The sequence below is a fragment of the Venturia canescens genome, chromosome 7 (assembly GCF_019457755.1).
Source record: "Venturia canescens isolate UGA chromosome 7, ASM1945775v1, whole genome shotgun sequence".
Taxonomy (NCBI): domain Eukaryota; kingdom Metazoa; phylum Arthropoda; class Insecta; order Hymenoptera; family Ichneumonidae; genus Venturia; species Venturia canescens.
In genome coordinates, this window is record NC_057427.1 from 9,210,754 (window position 1) to 9,230,198 (window position 19,445).

The following is a 19,445-nucleotide window of genomic DNA, read 5'->3' on the forward strand; positions in this document are numbered from 1 at the left end:
TGAGCATCGATCGTGAGCATGCGGCGTCACGTCATCAAACTTTAAGGCTTGTGCGGCACGTCAAGCTCCTCCTCCCTTCCCCCCTCTGCATATATTTCTTCGACTATACACAACTCGCAATTTCTATCAGCTCGCAGAGCCCTCGATTAATCTTTCGTAATAGCTTTTCCCGTACGAGAATTTTAAATTCTACTACACAATCTATTTATATCGTCCCAATTTTCTATTTGTCAGAGCGAATCGATGAGAAGCGACTGGAGCGCGGCGAATTTTTTACTCCCCTTTTTTTCTCGCATCGGAAATCATTGTTTCAGATTTTTAGTTCGGCTCCTGCAACGACAGATTTCTCGTTACCATTTCCAATCATTTTAATGTCCGAACGACTCCGAATCGTTCGTTAGCACTTGACTCGATGAAGAACGATCGAGTCAATTTTATTTTGCTTTGTTCCTTCTTCTCTCTGTTCCCACGAGTTTTCGTGTAACCCAAATTTATCACGTTCGAATTCCATATAAAAAAATAACAAAAAATGCCCGTGCGATTGCCCAGTGTTCCCCTTAATTGTTAACATTTTCTTATTACTTTCCCCCAAATTCGAAATAACGAGAGCGTAAAACATTTTTCCTCTCTCATTTCTGCCTCTCCTCCGCCCTTTTTTTCTCCGTTCCTTATGTACGTTTGTCGCAATAGTACACACTTCGAGGTATATGCAATCGAGAGTGGTTGGATCCGACTCGGCACGTTGTTGTTCACCTTCTTGATATCGATCACCATCTATAACTTGTCGACTTGTCGTTTTGCACCCTTCGAAGCTAGAGAAAGCACCAAAGCGTTCGTTCCTTCGTTCGTTGCTCATGCTTCCCGCATATATACATTTGAATGTGTTCTATTCTAAACACGAATCCGCATCGCGTGTAGGTGCGAGGTCGATGTGTTAATGGAAGCGACGATTACAGGACCTCGCGAACTTGTTCTGACGCCATTTTTGCTTTCGTCACTGTTGTGTCTTCCGTGACGTCGTGGGGACGGAAAAGTCGCGTGTAATTGACCAAAAACAAACAAACATTCGGCGGGGATCACGTCGCAGAGGGATGATTCTTCATTCATTTTTTTAAGGTACACCATTCCCGTGGGATCGTATTTTCTGGGTGCCTGAATTGGGTCGATTTTTACTTTCCAATTAAAGATATTATCACTCTAATGTCAGAGTTATTAATTCAAAATTGTAAATACATTTTTTCAAATTATTTTTTAGGGAATAAAATTACGAGCCATTAACCCTTAGTGTGCAAACCTTCACAGCGAGACATTTCGTGCACATGGGGTCACTTTTGACATCGAATATCTCGGTAACTATGCGCTTTTCGGAATAAAAGGTTTAGTCACTTTTCGCAGTGAATTGATCCAACTTTAAGGCTGCAAAGTCGGATTTCCAAAAAAATCTTTTTTCATTGCTCAAAAACGTGCTCAAAGTTGATAGTGCGCGTAAAAAGCACTTTTTCGGTTAAATCTCTTGTAGAAAATTAAATTTTGAGTTTTTAAAAAAATCCTTACAGAGTTTTACAGACAAGGGTCCATGCTTTAAGGGAAAAATAGTCCACTTTGCAACCCTTCCAAAAAGTCTATTTATTTTGGAGTGTGAAGTTGGCTGTGCTCCCTACTTTTAGAGAGGGGATAACGATTTCTTAATATTGGGGGTTTTACTTATGAGATGCTCATCTGTAAATGCTATTCATGTGAGAACAAAATTTTGGGGAACATTTTGGAGAACAAATGCACACTAAGGGTTAATTAATCGGGGATCCGTCGCTGACCGAACCCGAAATTTCATTCGTCCCAGGCTAAAATACTTCAGTTTTTTTATGCAAAAAATCGCTTTAAAGAGTGCAGAGAGAAAACACAACGAGAAATGGATCAAGAAAAAAGTATTAATAAAAACACAGAAGGCTGTGACAGGAGTGACCCAAACGAAGAAAAAACAAAATGCCGAAATAAGCAAATGTGAGATTACGAGTGCTCATTTTACCAATTTCGAATCGTCTCGAATTTTTTCACAGACCTTCGTTATATACTTCATCGTTATTGTGTAGTTTTTTATAAACTTCGTAAGAAGCGTTTGTTCTTTATATGGAAAGATGAACAATTTTTTACGCACAGTTTTTATGACCCTGCGAGTGTTTTTTTTTTTTCATATTTAAGCACGTTTATGTAAATAACCAATAACAAAAACCCTTTAAAGTTTGATATGCGTGTCAGTCGACTAGCCATTGAAACTCGTTGTAAATTTCAAGACTTTCTTAAGAAAATCGTTTCGTGCATGAACTACCTTAATACAATCACCCGTGCCAGCATAATGTTTATTTCAATGAACGAAACAGTCGAGAAGAAAACAAAATCTTCGATACTCGGTTTTTTCTGCCTCGAGCTCCCTCGGTTGTTCAAATTCTGTACAAGCCTCCCCCATTTCATTTTTTTCTCGCTGTCACGTCCGCAGAGCTGACACCCCTGAGGCAAAAAAGCTTTTTTCAGATCGCGCGTACGCCTCATTATCGCGTTTCATCCCGGAAATAACAACGCGATAATACCGCGCGCTCTTCTCACGAGAAGAAACCAGAGTTCTGGCAAGACTCGCTCCTTTCTGGCCTCGCTAATTCGCCAGCCAACACGGCTGGCTTTCCCTCAATTTTTTTCCCCCTACCCGCGCCCTCGTATCCTTTGGAATCTATTTTTGTTCAACCGTAAGAAAACTCGTTTTCTCAACAAACACAAATCTCCAGCATTTCGCAAGCGGCTATAACAACCGTATTTCTTTTTCCCCAAACTGTTTTTCCGCCAATTTTATATCGTCGTTGCCATTCTCACTTTTCCTTCTCCGAATTCTTATCAAACCCGACAGCAGATATTTTTTCCAAACAAGTGTCGCGATCATGATTTCCATCATTGTTCGCTAAAAACACAATATGCCGCAGAAGTAAAACACTGAAAAACTTTTGTTTTAATTAGACTAGTAGACTAACGTCCTGAAGTAAATGAAAAATATTTCATTAAAATCGCAGCTCCCAGTGAAACCGTCGTCATAAAACCACCGTCGGAAATTTCATTCGAAGCCGATTAAAACGCCTCGTCGATAACAGTAAAGGCTGCGCTGGAAATCTATCTCGAAATAGTGTGTTCCACGTAAACCGTAATAATAACAATGAAAGCAACAGTTTTTATACAATTTTTATCGGGCGACAGAATGGAAACGTAATTGTCGTGGCTGCCCCCGGTTTGACAGCCCCTACGCTGATCGCATTCGTGTTAAGATGAGGTTAAATGGCCGGGGGTATCCGATAGCTCCTTCACGTTTGCTCCCATCGCTCGTCAACTTTTATCGGCTCATATAGAAGATATGAGCTACCTAACCATTTTGCCACACCAACGATACTCTCTACTCGCTCAATATCGCGCATATTCGTCACAGTACGGTTTTCATTCTGGAATACATTACCAATCTCGATTGCGCCTCGGTACGAGAACGCCATTTCGAGTTTCATGTTTTTAATTCTTCAGTTAAATTTGTCAAGCAAAAACGAGATAGTGGAAGAGAGAGAAGAGCACGGAGAAAAGAATGAAAAAACGGTTTTCCCAAGAGACTGAGCAAAGAGCTCAAAATGTCGAGGCCTGTAAGCAGGGAACTGCTTAAATTTCTGTTCGTTTTTTTCACTCATTTCAGAGGGTAAATATTAAAGTGTGTCGTGTTGCTCGAAGTTCCATTACACTCTTGTGTTCCATGACTCGAATCACGGAATTTTTAGGCCTCGCATCGCGTATCCCCAAGCCCATGAGATTAAGGACAAACGAATACGGAAATATGAGCCGAAGTAATTACTTTTACGGGCCCACGCACGAGCTTCTCGTTCGGAGAACAAGCGCGCAGACTCGTAAAAAGCCTGTAATTCTATGAGACGAATGCAAATGGTTAGTTTCCGGAGCGAATTCTTCGTAATATCGGGAAGCCATGATTGCAGAAGGGGTGAACGCGTGATGGGCACGCGAGTATTGAAAATCCCTTTCTCTGTGGTCTCGGGAAATTGGATAAGAAATAAGAGAGATTGGCAAGGGTGGCTTTAAGGGGTGATTTCGAGTTGCGTGTACCGAACGTTTCAAAAGTTCCGAGGCCGCGTGCACGTTGATTATTAAATAACGAAAGCAAGCATCCTCTTTCCTCGTGCGTCCTTCAGAAGCGAGTCGTCGAGTGGAGTAAGCGCCATCTGCTGCTTTGGCCAATTGATTGAGGGCTCGCCACGCCCTTATCTTGAAATTTCGGCTTCGAATCGGCTGTCCTCATACAACTGATGCTTTTCGAAGGAAGGGACGATATGAAGAATCGATCGATCTCCAAAATTCCAGTGGCTATAAAAACCCCCTGAAATGAGATCACGGCTTTTGGAGCGTGCTGTATTATCGATTGACATTTCTAGGGTTCCTGGTATTAGCAACTTCGACGCCGAGATACGACGTGGTCGTGTCTCGTGGAATTATTCCTCCACATAGCCTTAATACCACGTGGCGTAGGGTCAACGAACACGGACCGTGCCAGACAACCATTAATTTATTGTCGCGCCAACCACCTTAGCGGTCTTCCTGTGTCAATCAACAAACTTTTTATTTTTCCTCCTTTCCGCCTCGCCTCGCGGCGGGTCTATAATTCTCCAGACCGCTGCTTTTGGCAGGGAGTGAATCGCTCCAAGAATCCGGAAGCGAGTGGCAACTCATTCGATTTAATTAGAAGGGCGAATGGGTTTTCGCGAGACATTTATCGGCCTGGAAGTTGGTGGGACGTTTACGCTTCGTTCATCCGTCCGTGGGTTAAAGTCCTGCAAGTATTTTCATACTTTCCTGACGTCAGAGAGCTTTTTACTCCACCGGACAACTGCCTTCAATATTGGCAGCGTCTCTCGGTGCTTCGGAGCTTCGGAGCTTCGGCTTCCCCTTAATTCAGCAAGACTCGAATTACGCGAATGAAAACACCGGTAAACAAAAGGGCGAAAGGGTTTTTTCTTCCGTTCAGAACACTACGTCGTCGTCGATGTAGATTTGATCTTAACGAGTAGCTAGCGTGAGCCTTATCGTCGACGCCGACGGTGTGTTTCGCGTTCGCCACACAAGTTCGCATACTTCAACCAGCACCGCGTTCAAGTGTCACTACGTATCCAGTAAGCGCTACTCGTAGTTGAAAAAAAATGAGAAAAAAATAAAGCATGACAATAAAAATAAAAAGCCGGTAACGGGTTGTGTCGCGACACACCGACGTTCTGCGTTGATAAGGGAATTGCCAAGGTTGAGGACTATCGTTCGACCACAAGGTCCGAAGATCGCGGACGTCAATAAGCCTCACGCAATCACATTTATTTCCTCTTGATTTTTATTATTAAATGTATCAATGAGTATATGCTCGAGTTTTTCATCAACTGCTGCTCGGTTTTCAATGTTCGAAAGAAACGTTTTTTTTATCGGGAATCTACTTCCTCGAGTAATGCGTTACGATTAGTGCTCACACGACTCGTTGGCATTCTTGCAAGCAGCGTTTTATAATCTGCGTAACTTCTTTTATCGACGAATTTTTATCCCCGATTGTGTGGTAATTTGGAAAAAAGTTAATCAAGATGATTTATTTGTGATTGTGTCACACACGAGGAACGCGAGGGCAAATATATTTCGAGGCTCCCGGGCGGCGCTTGTTTTTCCATCGTAAGGGGATGCAAATCCGAGGTCTGCCGGTCGCTGTTAACACGCGAAGAATTTTTTTTGTTATTCTATTATATCAGACGGCTTTGAAACTCGGGGAGGGAAAAAATGTTGCGGAGCCAAAGTTTCAAACGAAATATTTCATCGATTAAATCGAGGAGTGAAAAAACGCGAGAAGCGGCGGCCCAGAAAACACGGGCATCGCTTTTAGCATCGGTGTTCCTAAGTTTTGTACTAGTTTCGGTCGACAGGGTAGAGGAAATCAATACATATTCGCAGGTGCTTCGCGAAGTGCAACGGGTGCCAGCCTTTTCACGTTTAGGCGCGCCCCTGCTGCTGGCTCTCGTGAAAACGAAAACAAAATTCAAACTCCGCCAAGGATATTCGTCTCTCGCAAATCAAACCCGAAGAGAAGGAGATTATAATTTCATCGTCGAATGAGCAGGAGAGGCCGGAGAGAGCGAGAACACATGCATTCGAGACAGCCTCGAGTGCGACCCGACTACACACTCCTTAACTTCTTGCGAGCGAGGAGCTTCGAGAGAACTTCAACCGAAGGAAGAAAAAAACGATGGCTGAGAAGAAACTTGTTTATGTGACAGTACAAAGAATTGTCAAGAAGCTCTCCTTCGTTTTATTCTACTTTCTGCTACGTCTGCTGTTTTATGAGTAGCATCGATGAAAACTACGAGAGTGGAACTCTCACAGAAGACAATTGTAAGGTAGGAGAGTCAATAAAGTCGCATTTTTATTCCTCATATTGAAATCTATCTTAGGAACTGGACGATATATCGAAATCGTAAACAACAATAAGTCGATGAACATTGATGCAGAATTTATCACAAAAATCTTGCAATCATTATTCTCGAGGAAAATTAATCCTGATGAAAAATTTGACGCGAATTTTTCTGTGTAATTCGAGAGTAAAATAAGATCGATGAAGGCGAGCGGGGATGAAGTGGTTCCGGTGAAAAGTGCCTTAAAGAGCCAGTGCACCAGATAATATATAATCTCGTTAAGGAAAAGCTCAACGAAACACGTAGACAAGAGAGAGTTACGTGGGGATTTGGTGGCTGTCGATGATCGTATTAGTCTTGGGTAATTGAGCTATCATCTTTAGCTCTTGCGCCCTTAATTTGCACCTGAGAATCTCGGTGTTCTGCGAGATTGTTTAGTGCGGTTATCTTGGGTGAGCTCTCGAGCATCGATGTTGGAAATATTCACAGCACACGTTCGGATTGTAGGGCTGCGAGATCCAACGGGGTTTTGTAAAGCACTTTTTAACGCTTCACCGTCAACATCTTTTGAGCTTAACGGTTGAAGCTCGTCTGCGAAGCTCGAGAGAATCTGATAAACGCCTCTTCGTCGAGTCGCTGCCCTTGAATGTACAAAAGCACACTACTCCAATTAAATCGTGAAAAAATGCAATGAAACTTTTTTCTTTTTCTACTCGAGCGGCCTCAGGACCCTTTTTCCCTTATCTCCTTTCCCCCGACTCTCTCTCCCTCCCTCTTTTATCCTATCTTTCGTTTGCTTTCGGTTTGCCATCTTTTTCTCGTCTCCCAACTAACACTTGTCGCTCGAGGGGTTCCTCGAGTTACTAACGCGACACGAGTGTAAGGGAGTGGAAAAACCTGCACGACGATGAAAAAGGTACGCGTGCTGGTACGTCTGTATTTATACCGAGGCACGCTACGTTGGTCCTTAATCAAGGCGACGGAGAATTTCGGCTTATTTACCCGCCTTCGTATGGAGGATTTTCAACATGGACAATTTCTAGCCAGTTTTTGCATATTTCACCGAGAGCCATTTCTATTTTTCGAGGGTTTCATCTCCGCGCAGGGAATTGAAAGTGGGACCGAGCTCGAGGAAAATTGTGGCTTTTCGTGCGCATCGCGCTTTCACCAATTTCCAAAGCTTTTAATTTATCATTTTTCGTCGCTTAACTCACTATTTTGTGATGAAGGTGCTGCAACTCCCTTTCCGTTATCCTTCGACGAGACAATTCCCGCTGCTCGCGCCTGTACTGGCTGTACTTGTAGAAAAGATACATGCCAGGAAGTGCGAGTACGACGAGAGGCTTCATAATTCCACCTCGACCAGGAGCCTGGCCGGCGCGTACTCCTTCGCCCCGGGGCTCCGGCGGCTCGTCCAGGTCTTCCAACTGGCCGACATCTTCCACAACCGCGGGAACTGCTGCCCCCGCTGCTGGCATCTTCAGATCTTCACAGCCTGAAATAGAACGAAATAATAAGAGCATGCGAGTCTTGTTCATCTTTTCTCCTGGAGTTCAAATGAACGAGTGCGAACCAAAACTTTTTGTTGATTTTTTATATTTTTATACATCAACAGTTTTCATTCCTCATGAACATTTCGAGAATGTAAAAACCTTTTTAAAAACCGCAATCTCGAGAATCAAACTCAACAACGATCCATCTCTTTCTCCCCCCCTAATTCTTTGATTGCAAACATCGAACTAAATTCAATTCCACGTCAATTATTCGTGGCCAACGATTCCTGTGCTATTTGTATTTTGGGAAAAAGTCAAGTGCTACGACATGCTTGGAATATTAAACAAAGCTGTTTGCTGCGACGAGCAATCAATTAACGAGACAGAAGACAATTATCGAGTCCCCAGACAATAGCCTTCTCCTAGGGGCGCTTTGTCAGTTGCCAGGATCGAAAGTCTGCATATAGAATGGGTACAGCTACGTAATTAATTCGAGATCAGAAGGTCAATTGTGTTCTGTAGAAACTGTCCTTTTTCACGCTACGTAGATTCGTTTTTTTCTCATTTTCTCACGACAACTTATCAGAAAAGTCGACGCAAAAGTTTGTTGATTCAGGGTCTTGTCTTGAGCACGTGCGACGATCATTGGAATCCTTGATCGCAGTGCTTCTACAGGCCACATTTCTTCGGCGATTCACGTCCGGGACCCCAAAATGAATATTTGTTCCGTTGCGAGTTTCGCACCAGGTCACGCTGCAGCAGTGAGTACTTTATCATCAAATAAAAAATACTGGAGCAACTGGTTGGTGCGTCGGTCATTCTCCATCAGGTTTCGCGTGTTCTTCAAAATAATTCATCAGCAAGTAGCGCCATCAATCTTCAAGGGGAATTAGAAGTGCGCATATTGCAGTGGGACCGTTACACACCAAGTTTTCTGGAGCCCTTGTAAACTGAAATTCTGAAAATGGGCTGTACAAACGTCCAATTTATTTCCCAAGCGAGCAGAGCTCTGCAGAGAAATTCGGAAATGCGCTGACCTCTGGTGCAGCGCTGAGCACAAATAACACGATGCCACAGAATCCGGGTTCGTAGATCTTTCACAAGGATTTCTTAAGCTCAATTTATACGTTCGCTGCTGACCATGGCGAGGGGCGCGTATCGAAACGCCGTGATCGAGCGAAACTCTCGGTGGGGTGAAAAAAAAAAACAATCCCATTAGGGTCATTCCCAGGTCGAGTGAATGGAATTTCGTAATCTACTAACAGTTCGTTCACCGCGTGTGTTTCGCTTCTATATTTAATGCAGTCGTCTACTCGCTGATTCTATTCTCGCTCCGGGGCTGTTCCAGAAATAAACACTTGAGCGAGAACAAGCACTGATGCAACACATTCGAGTGCACGTCCCAGGTGAGTCTCGTTTATCAGTGTCAGTGAACGATGAATTGTTGTCTAAGTTTTCTTTTTCTCTATTCATTCTTCTGTTAAGCGATATCTTCGTTTCCGTTTGTTCAAATAAAGGACCTGTCCACGTGTGCGTCCCATCGAAAATTACCAATGTTCGTGCGCCTCGATTTCGATTATTCTCCTCCGAATTCCATATTCCCATCAATTATTGTTGTAGGAATATTTACACAAACGCTTTCCCGACCGACAAACGTTCCGTTCTTTTCGGAAGTCGTTCCTAGCGTTCGAAGAACCTTTGCGATTGCTTCGACATTTTATTATATTCGTGTAATTCATCATTTGAACTTCATAAATTTGTCGGCTTATCTCAGGTCTTGGAGCATTTGATCGCCTTCATTTTTTAACAGCGTTGTGCAACCGATTTTTTCAGGGTTCCAAACACTCGTTCCGTTGCGGCAACTTCTCTAATTTATTGTAAAATTATTCAATTTTACTTGTCGTTTGATTAACCGATTGCATTTATTGTCATCTGCTCTGAATTCGTCTCGTCCTGCACTCTGTTCGATTACGTCGAAGTTAAATTGTTGCACAATCTTAAAGTGGGGTTTTTCAAAATGAATATCGCTCCGATCGCGGTCGCCTGGATTCGTCATAACATTTTTACGATCGTTAAAGGCGAATGAGATTTAAAAACTCTTGAGAATTTTTGCTGCACGCGGAAAAGGAACCTTCGTCGTCTTCCGGTGACGTTTTGGACCAGCAGTGACTGCATGTTCTTAAAAAATTGATGAATGCAGCATTAACCGGTGAATTATTGTCACGGGTTGATAGTGAGCATTCTGCAGAGTGCAGCACTACTCGCGACAATAGCAGTGGTCATAGCCGTCGCGTTATCAAGAACGTTAATCCGACATTTATTCACCTTGACACGGGAGTACAAGCATACTGCGCGATGGTTGAGAAACAAGGACGCTCGGGCCATGAAACCCGACAGAAATAATAATATCGATGAATTATTATTTTATTTTTCACACAGCCTGAGTATGAATATTCCTCGTACATGAGCAGTCTATTGGAATATAATTAAAGCGGCAATTTCGCATGGACGGGGAACCGTTAACGTTCGCTTAAATTTTTCGAAAATTCCTTTATTTTCATCGAGTTCGTGAGAAAAAATAATAGCTTTGAGGGGAGATGATGTTTGGCAGGAACGATGAGATTTGTTGAATGGAAACTTCGAATGGGGAGTGATAATAAAAATGAATAATGAATTTTCAGCCTTTACTCCCCAATTTGCACTGATCGCATAAAATTTTTAGCTGTAAGTCTCAATGTAATATTTCCTGGATATTTGAGTTGAAAAATAAAAGAATCTCGAAGAAAAGGTGCTGAGCAATAAAACTTTCAATACGATCATTTCAGTTTTCCTTCTATTTTGAGTCTCGATATTAATGCATTCATAAATCTATTATTCTAGCAGTCTTCTCCTCAAAGATATAATCTGTACTTAGGCCCTTTTTATAAAAAATGTATTCTCGATGCGCGATGAAACCCGATATCCCCTAGTTTAGTGTGCTCGTTACACAATCCAGCCCTTCCTGCAAATGTTCTATGCGCTAGTGTCAACTTTCAAGATCTTTGTTTGTGCAGCATTGTCAAACGCGTCTCGCGTATTTATTTCTATCGATAAGTTTATTTTTAGAACTGTCGATTTGTGCTGAGCGATCCCGTTCCTCGCATCTACCAGTTCTGTTGTGAAAAAAAAAACTGCGAGAAAACTGAGAGAGCACGTAGAAGTGTGGCTGTTGTTGATGTGTAAAAAAAAAAAATTAGCGCTTACGAAATCGAGTATTTTCCGACGGAATGAGATTTTGTTATTCCATCGAAATCATAATAATCGACAAAATACTTTTATGGATTGGAGATTCGAAGGCAATGAGGAGATTACTCGAATCTTGGCACTGAAAAAAGTTTTATTTTACCTTGACTTTAGATTGTGAAAAGAATTGAAAAAAAAAGATAACTTTTACAAGCAGAGTTGTTGGAAATTGATGAATACAGAAAAACGAAATAACTCACCGTGTTATGGCTGCGGGGTTAGGCGTCGAGGAGAAATGATCGAGCCCTCGTAGAATTGAGTAAAAAAAAAATTACTGCTGGCTGCACAGAGCAGAACACCTTTTCCGAGATCCCTTTTTAAAGCTCGTCATCGCGAACTGTCGCACATTTTGATAAAAATATAAACAACAAAAAGGCGATTCCTCGGCGCGAAAGTAAGCGGGAGTGATTGAATGATATTCGAGAAAAAAGAACATCAACAACGGAAGGTAAGCGAGAAAAAATGAGGCTAATAAATCCTGAGGCCTTAACTGGGATTCTGGGATTCACCGCAGTAATATTGCCGGCTGCGACTACACGCTGTGAACGCTAGACGAGGATTGGACGATGAGAGGGAAGAGCTCGTGGAAAGCGCGGTTTAAAACGGCCGTCCTTTGCCCTCTTTGATCTTCGGTATAATAACGTATTTAAGAAAAATCGAGTCAGCGGTGGATATATCGACGACGAAATGCGGAATGAATTATTTCGTGATTTTAAGCTGGCAGTTCTCACGAATAACTTCACTAATATCGATCAACGATTAATAATAATACGTCGGGAGTTTGCCGTACCGTGAAATACGAGAGGAGCTCAAATGATAATGATTAAAAAAGCGACGTTTTATGCTCATTGCGGAAATGGTGCAGTAACGTTAATTTTCGCGTTGCCTCGTAACTACGACGACGACGACGACGACGATGACGACGGCGACGACCGATCGAACCAGTTGTGCCGGCGTGGTGGCCGGGCAGGCACTGCTGGAGGCCAACACCGGCATAAGCGCGCCAGTCCAGGCCAGGCTGCTGCTGCTGCTGCTGCAACCTCCTTGTGTGGAGGTGGCTTTTCAAGATCGATAAAGTGACAAGGATGAAACTAACACAGCTGGGGCCACGAAAGAACGAGATAACAGACATAGGCAGCGAGCGCCAGTTCAGTAAGGCTTTAAGCACAAATCCTACCTCTCTCTCTCGCTCTCTCCTTTTGATCTGCGATGTTGCTAGTAGTCGTGTTCGAATAGACTGCTAGTAGTGGTAATAATGATGATGGTGGTGGTCCTGGGCTTGTCGTGGTATAACTTCTACTACCGGATTGTGGAGGTAGTAGTGCTCTATATTGCACAGTTGGAATGAAAGGGATCACGGAATGGAGAAGAACCGAAAGGGGTTGAAAAGGAACGAGGAAAAACGCAACCAGCAGTCCCCTCTTTCCTCTCGCTCTCGCCCCTCCCCCTTCCGACTTCACCTTCCTTTTCTACGCTTTTGTCTTCGACCAGGATTAGACGCACGCCAGCTTTTTTTTGGCATCCCACAAATTATTTGCAGGAGAGCAACACTGGAGCGGTGAGGGACGAACGGACGCCAATTTTCGATGAATGCTGCTGCTGCTGCTTCTCGAGAGCTTCTGCTCCATGGTGTATTGAGAAGAGTGTGTTTCGACCATCTCCACTTTACCTCGCGAGCTTTTCACCGTCCGGTGTACTTGTAATCCCGGAAATATTGATTATCCAGTTTCTCACGAACAAAAAATGTGTGCTGTTGACCTTCGTTCCAATCCCTCTGCGCTCCCTACTATTATTCGATAATTAATACGAGAATAGCTGACGGTTAACAAATGATCGTGTACAATCAAATAAAAATATGTCGATTTATAATGAAGCCCGGGTTCCCTCAACCTTTTTTTTGTTCACGTACAATCGATAACGTTGGCACCATTCCAATTTTCATAGCATACTTCCCTTGATAGAAGACGCTCTGGATTTTTGGAGGGCCGAAATCAATGCTGGGCTTCTCCTCAAACAAAACACTCTTTTTTCTCAGATCTTTTACTGGGATTTCTCGTGCACGAGGCCAGCATTATTTTCGTATCGACAGTTCATAAAGTTCCAATAATTCCTAATATTTTTCAGTCAGAAATGACTCACTCTGGTCCTGGGGCCCTGAAAATTTGAGTCTAATCCCCAGTGCAAACGAATCGATCTAATTTATCATCGTCGAGGAAGAATTTTTAGATGGAAAATTCGAAAATACGGAAACTGAAAATGGTCCACGACATAGTAAGAGTTCCGAATGACCAGCCAGAATCTGCCTGCTCGTTCCATTCGGTTCGCAATCATTCTCAAAGTGGCTTTGATGCTGATGATGGGCAAAGCACATTGGTATTGTGTACAACGAAGAATAGCAATTGTATTCTTTGTTCCTCTCAGCTCTTTTGTCCTGAATTGGATGAGCAACGAAACTTCCTGACGTCCAGCAATCATAGGCCTCTTAAAATTGCAACAGAGCGAGAAATTGCTTTGCTTCATTTGATTATTAAAGCGTTATCGTACTCGATCGTTGTTCTCACGAATATGAGCAGAGGATTTAATATTTCTACAAATTCGTGGAAGATCGTAGCCAAGAAAACGTACAATCAACCTTGATAAAAACCACACAAAATTCCCTTTTAATTCAACCTCGTGCTACTTCCATAGCATCTTATTCACGACCCAATATACGATATTCAGACTTTATACTGCATCAAGTTTCCAGCGTGAATAAGATTTTATATTCAATCTCTCTCTGCCTGTGATTTCGCATTGAAACCCTATCAGATGTAATCTGAGGGATACTGCATGCATCGAGATGACGAAAACTTTATGGAGGCGAGACCAGTGCGAACAAACGCCTTAGTTCGAAAAGGAAAATTGAAAAGTCGTCCGGGCTGAAAAGAACTAGATTTCCACTCAATTGATGCCACCCTTTCAACGTGGTGAGGGCAGGCAAATTTCTTCCGAGGCTCATGCTCGAAGCTGAAAGTTTCAACAAAAGTAGTTCCCTTGGTGCTGTCGTACTGGTGCAGTCGTCACTGTTCACTTTTATCAAGAAAACCCAGTTTATTTTTCGATGCATTTTTATAGTAATACGTTCATGTTTATCGATAGCTCGTCGCGTAATTTTCAAGTTTGTACATTACACTCCCGTCTCAAGAGCTAAAAATTCATAGATTCTCTCCGGCCCATCGACATTTCAATTTATCCGAATATCGAATTTTCTCGAGGGAATAAAACAGAGGAATAAAGTATTCAATTTCCAACGGAGTATTTGTCGAAGTGAGAAGAACATTCTCGAACGAATAAAAGCTCTGGAATCCTCATTCGAGAAGTTTTTACCCAGAAACAAAATATTCCCCATTTTTCCAGCCACAAAACATTTTTCCATTCGTCCATTTGCACGTTTTGTAGACACCGAGGCTAACGAGGTTTGCACAACAAATTTCACCGTCCCTTGAACAAGTCTGCCTTGCTGGATATTTCGTCCAGTTGGATGAAATTGAATCAATTTCTCGGTCAGAAGGGAGCTCGAGCGATGGACCGCTCGATTGAGGGATGCTTTCGATCAATGGTGCTGGAAACCTCATTCGACATAAAAACATTTGGTGTAGTCATTGTTAATAAACTTCGTGTATACACAATTTGATGATAGGATCAAAGCCCACGTTTAAATTTGGCTCAACTTTCTTGTCGTCGAGTATATTTTTGTACAGAATTACAAGTTTTCCAACTTTGGCCTATCCCACGAGGCACGAGTTATCCGAATCCATTGAGCTCGTGTTTACGTCATGCTGACGATTCAGACCGAAGTGTGGGCTACAACAATGGAGAAGGAGTGGATTTCTGGAAGCTCCCAGGGCAAAACTGATGGAGCCTGGCACAGATTACACCTTGAAGAATAGAGCCCACCCTCCGGACAGAGGGCACGAAGGATCGGATGGTTCGTTGAGCCGATGAAAAGCTTCGCAGTTGTACGCGAGGCTACTGACTCCTGTATCGTTGGCTTGGTACGTTATTTTCTATTGAACGAGTGAACTTTTTACTAGTTCGACGTCGCCACGTGCGAGTGAATTCTCGAAGATCGTAACTTGCTCGAACCCTCGATATCTTCAGGATCGAGAACATCGAATTTTCTCACGAGGAAGCTGTGACGTCGGTAGACGAAAAAAGTATGTGGGCAGGTATTAGAAAGCACGTTTGGAAACACGGGGGCCGCGTGCTTCCGACGCAAGCCTCGAGTTCTATTTCCATACGAAAATTTTCAGACTCACTCATCTTTCTATTAAAAGCCACCCCATGGGAGAGCTCTTAGCTTTGACACATTACTCACAAAGTGGAACGCATAACAGGTAATTCCCAGGAAAAAAAATGCTTCGTCTCTTCCCACGCTGAAAGTATGACGAAACTTTTGCGTATGCTGAACCCGCGACTGAACCAGCGCACCAGTCGATGGCGTCGTCACCGGGGATTCCATGAACGTGATTGGTTCGATAAAAGGCCTCTCGCTTGTCGTCACACTGCTATTACCTGCCGCATTCAGAATCTTCTCATCCCTGCATGCTTTCCATTTTCCTTTGTCCCTGTCTTTCCTATTGTCAGGCTTTGACCCCAAAACTTCGAATATATATCGATTCCGATGAATCGAGAGGAAATGAAAAAACGTCTCTGCGAGCCGAAACTTGCCCGTCTCGGGTTTCTACTAGTTCGACTAAATGCCTTACACGTACTCGATAGAGAAGTTTTGGAACGTTGGCTCATTCGTAGTAAATAGCTTGCGTTCGCGCAGTGCTTAACAAAAAATGGAGAATCGGTATGAAAAACAGATAAGCATTTTGCAGCTTCTCGCGCTTCGGGATTGCCCCGCTTGCCCGACGCTGCATCCCATCCTCGTATTCACCGTGGAATGAGCACCGTCGTCTCGTGACGTCATCAGCGCAGGTTCCATGACGTCACTGAGGAAGCCGAGAGGGAGGGGGCGCGTTCGATACACGACGCTGGTTGCGCACTGCTTCGCTCTCTTCGTCATCCCCGTCGCGTAGTGGGTGAAAAAGAACTCCCAGAAGGGATGACAACGGGAATCTGGAAATTTCCAAACCCCGGAGCTTCGAGATTCAAATTTTATTGAAGATATCGAGATTTTCTCGATATTTCAGACCTCTCGTGTATTTTATTTTATTGCTACACGAAAAGGGTCCATCGAAAAGATTCATGGGCACAAACATTTTTTTTCCTGACACAATTTTCAGTGGAACATTATCTCGATGGGAAATTAATGTTTATTAATAATAAAATACGATTTAAAAATATTGTAATTTACAATCGTGGTTTACAGTTTTTCGACTTTCGTTCGATCCAGCTTTTGCGTTTTCCCTCCTGCTTCATTGAGTAGGAGGGAAAATATGAAAAAAGTGAATTTTCCGTTCTTCGGGAATTATTGTCGCTGAATTAAGCTGCAGAATGGGTTGTTTGTCATGGCAAGAAAAAGCGAGGATTCCTGGGGAGAATAGGCCGAGGCAAATCCGCTTGATTAATGTCATTGGGAGTGTAATGGGAATAAGGAAGCAAGGAAATTTAGATTTATTAAGGTTACGCTCTCGTCTTGGTTGTCCTGCGAAAGTCTGACGTAACGACTTGATTACTCAACGCGAAATTGAAGGTCTGGGAATTGAGTTTTATTTGCGTTTGTCGAGGTCTCATTCGGTCTAATTTCGTTGGGTCAATGATTGCGAGAAATGTGGGAGGAAAAAGCGAAATCATCGTTTCCCTTCCTTGTTCGTGAATAAGCAACGAATTCGTTTTGGGGGTGCCTGAAATTGAGGTAAAACCTTTGGTGTCGCGATACAAGAATTTTCAAAAGGCGTCAGGGATTTAGTGGGCTGGAGAATTTTTGGACTTTGTTAAAAAAACCTCCCTCCGGTGTAAGACACGTATTCAAATGTGCGCAATTACGTTTTATTTTTATTCGCCGTCACGGTAAAGCCTAAAAGTGCAAGCTCAAGCTCCAAGTAATTTTGCCTCGACCAGCTAAAATCCCCTCGCGTATAGCAAAGCTCTGATGTGTATCGGTGAATGTTTTAACGGGTTGGGAAAGGGCTACGGCAGCTTCCTCAAAGTATGTGTGTCGAGTATGTACTATACGCGCCTCGTTTCTCAACTGCACAGCCTCCCTCCGCTCTCGCCTTCTCTTTCTCCCTTTTCCTCGGTCGTATATGCTGCGGCTCGTACGAAAGTTGAGGCACACAGCAGGAGCGAAGAAGAAAGTCTAGTGGATAGTGAGTCGAGAAGTGAAGAGATTGGTCCTCGTCACACCTCTTCTGACGCTAAGCTCGCGCCTCTGAGAACCTCACGGACTAGATTTTTTCATCTTCTAACTCTTTTCATTCTTTAAGTTTCCGGGGGCTCATAAAATTCACATTCCTCGTACATGCCCGCGCCCCTTTCGGGCTCTTCCTTTTTTAGTCTCCTTGTCATTTTTTCAAGTGCCAAACAATGAGGCTGGTCATCGAGGTTGCACGCGGAAAAACCGACGGAAAAATCGCAGAAAAGTACTTCGCGCCGGAATCTTCGAACCCCCAAAATGTTCTTTTCCCACAAGTCCCTCGGGCCCGCAGAGAGACGCAAATCGAATCGACGATTCGGTGATCGATGGTAATCGCGTTACTGCATCGTTCTTTTCGTCAGTAAAGTATTCCGAAACATCAAAATAGTCATTTCTGATCGAGGGTGTTAGTTTCTTCCTTAACGCCGGAGAAAAAATGAACGTGCGGCTGTTTTAAGCTGCACGTTTTCATGGAGTAGCGAGGAGTACGGAGAAGCCGCAGTGCGCCAGAGCACTGGCCAGACCTTTCGAACATCGTCCCGCAGCCTCCCAATTCCAGCAGTCGCACCCAAGTACCAAGAATCCTACATTTTCGATAATTTAACGATAAGGAAACATTCAACTGGAGATTTAAAAAGTTAGTAGTTACGAGGAGCTCTCAAAGCTCCACTCCGTCTTAAGCACCCTCCTGATGCCCATTTAGCTATTTCCGGTACGAACGTCAGCGAAGCTCGTGAAAAATTGTTAATTAGTCGATTCAAGAAGTTCAATCTTGCTGGCGGATATAATGCTAGGGTTTGAATTAAATTTCTTCTTGAATATGTCAAAATTACGATCTGGATTTGCGGGTCAAGAACATCGCGACGTTCGCGCGAGTAAACCTGCAAACTATAACCGCGCCAGTTTCATCATATTTTCAATCGGATTGGCGAATTTACTGAATTATTTGTTTCGTCATACGATTAAAAATGTTAGCGTTATCTCACGGAGAGTTTTGAAAGTTGGTACTCTTCGGACAGTCCTCGGCTGAGGGAGCGTTCTATTTTTCATGGCTGGTTTATCCAGGGAGCATTTTACCTTCAATCGTTACTGCAGGATCGCATGAGCCGACTGACGATAAAGCAAATTTTTTCACGCGAAGGTGATGAGATTTTACGTTAATTTACAAAAACTCTTTTTCTCGATTTATACTTTCCTTGTTTGAAATAACTTCGATCATTTCGATCGTCAACTACTTAAAAATCGTGATCGCACAACGACGCGAGCGATGAGAAATGTACGAAAGAATTTAGTCGACATTCGAACAGTTTCATTCTCTCTTCACGAGACTTGTGCTTAGCTCATCGAAATAGTGAACGAGCGGACTTAATAAACGATTCATTTAAAAGTTTTTAACGGCGTCAGCTCGGCGTCGTGCCACGAATAATCTGGTAACAGTAGGCACGAGGGAATTCTGCTTCTCGGGTTCACCATTCTTGGCCTCGTATAAGAGCCACAAAAAACGACGGATTCATCGGTTCTGAGGGTCTCAAAATTGTTGGCAATTTCTTTTACTGCTTTTCGGTCCTCTCAGCAAAGTCTACGTTGCGGTTGCTTGAGAAAAAAATTAATGACGTAAGCCACAAAAACTTTTAAACTTCGGTTACGACTGAACGATGAAATTTTGAAAATTCTTTTTCTCCCTTGCACGGTGAAAATTTCTCTTCTATGTGCCAAACATTTATCCTATTCGTCATCGACTCTCTAATGGTTTTCACGGAAGAGGGCAACAAGAACGGCCTGCGATTGCAGCTGATAAAATGCTCCTTCGTCACAGATAAAGGCTGCGATGAAAAGACTGCAACGGTTTCCACAAAT

The 19,445-nt window shown here is 43.1% G+C and overlaps 1 protein-coding gene across 1 annotated transcript in view; it reads right to left on the reverse strand.

Moving 5' to 3' along the window:
• Window positions 1–12,196, reverse strand: part of LOC122414034 (putative uncharacterized protein DDB_G0271982) — a 33,341-nt gene extending 21,145 nt beyond the window's left edge. The window contains exons 1-2 of the mRNA XM_043424817.1: window positions 11,443–12,196; window positions 7,682–7,962 (exon numbers count right to left, since the gene is read on the reverse strand). Of these exons, the coding sequence (XP_043280752.1) occupies window positions 7,682–7,945 (264 nt within the window). The 5' untranslated portion in view covers window positions 7,946–7,962; window positions 11,443–12,196. The remainder of the gene's footprint in view (window positions 1–7,681; window positions 7,963–11,442) is intronic.
• Between the last annotated feature and the right edge of the window lie 7,249 nt (window positions 12,197–19,445).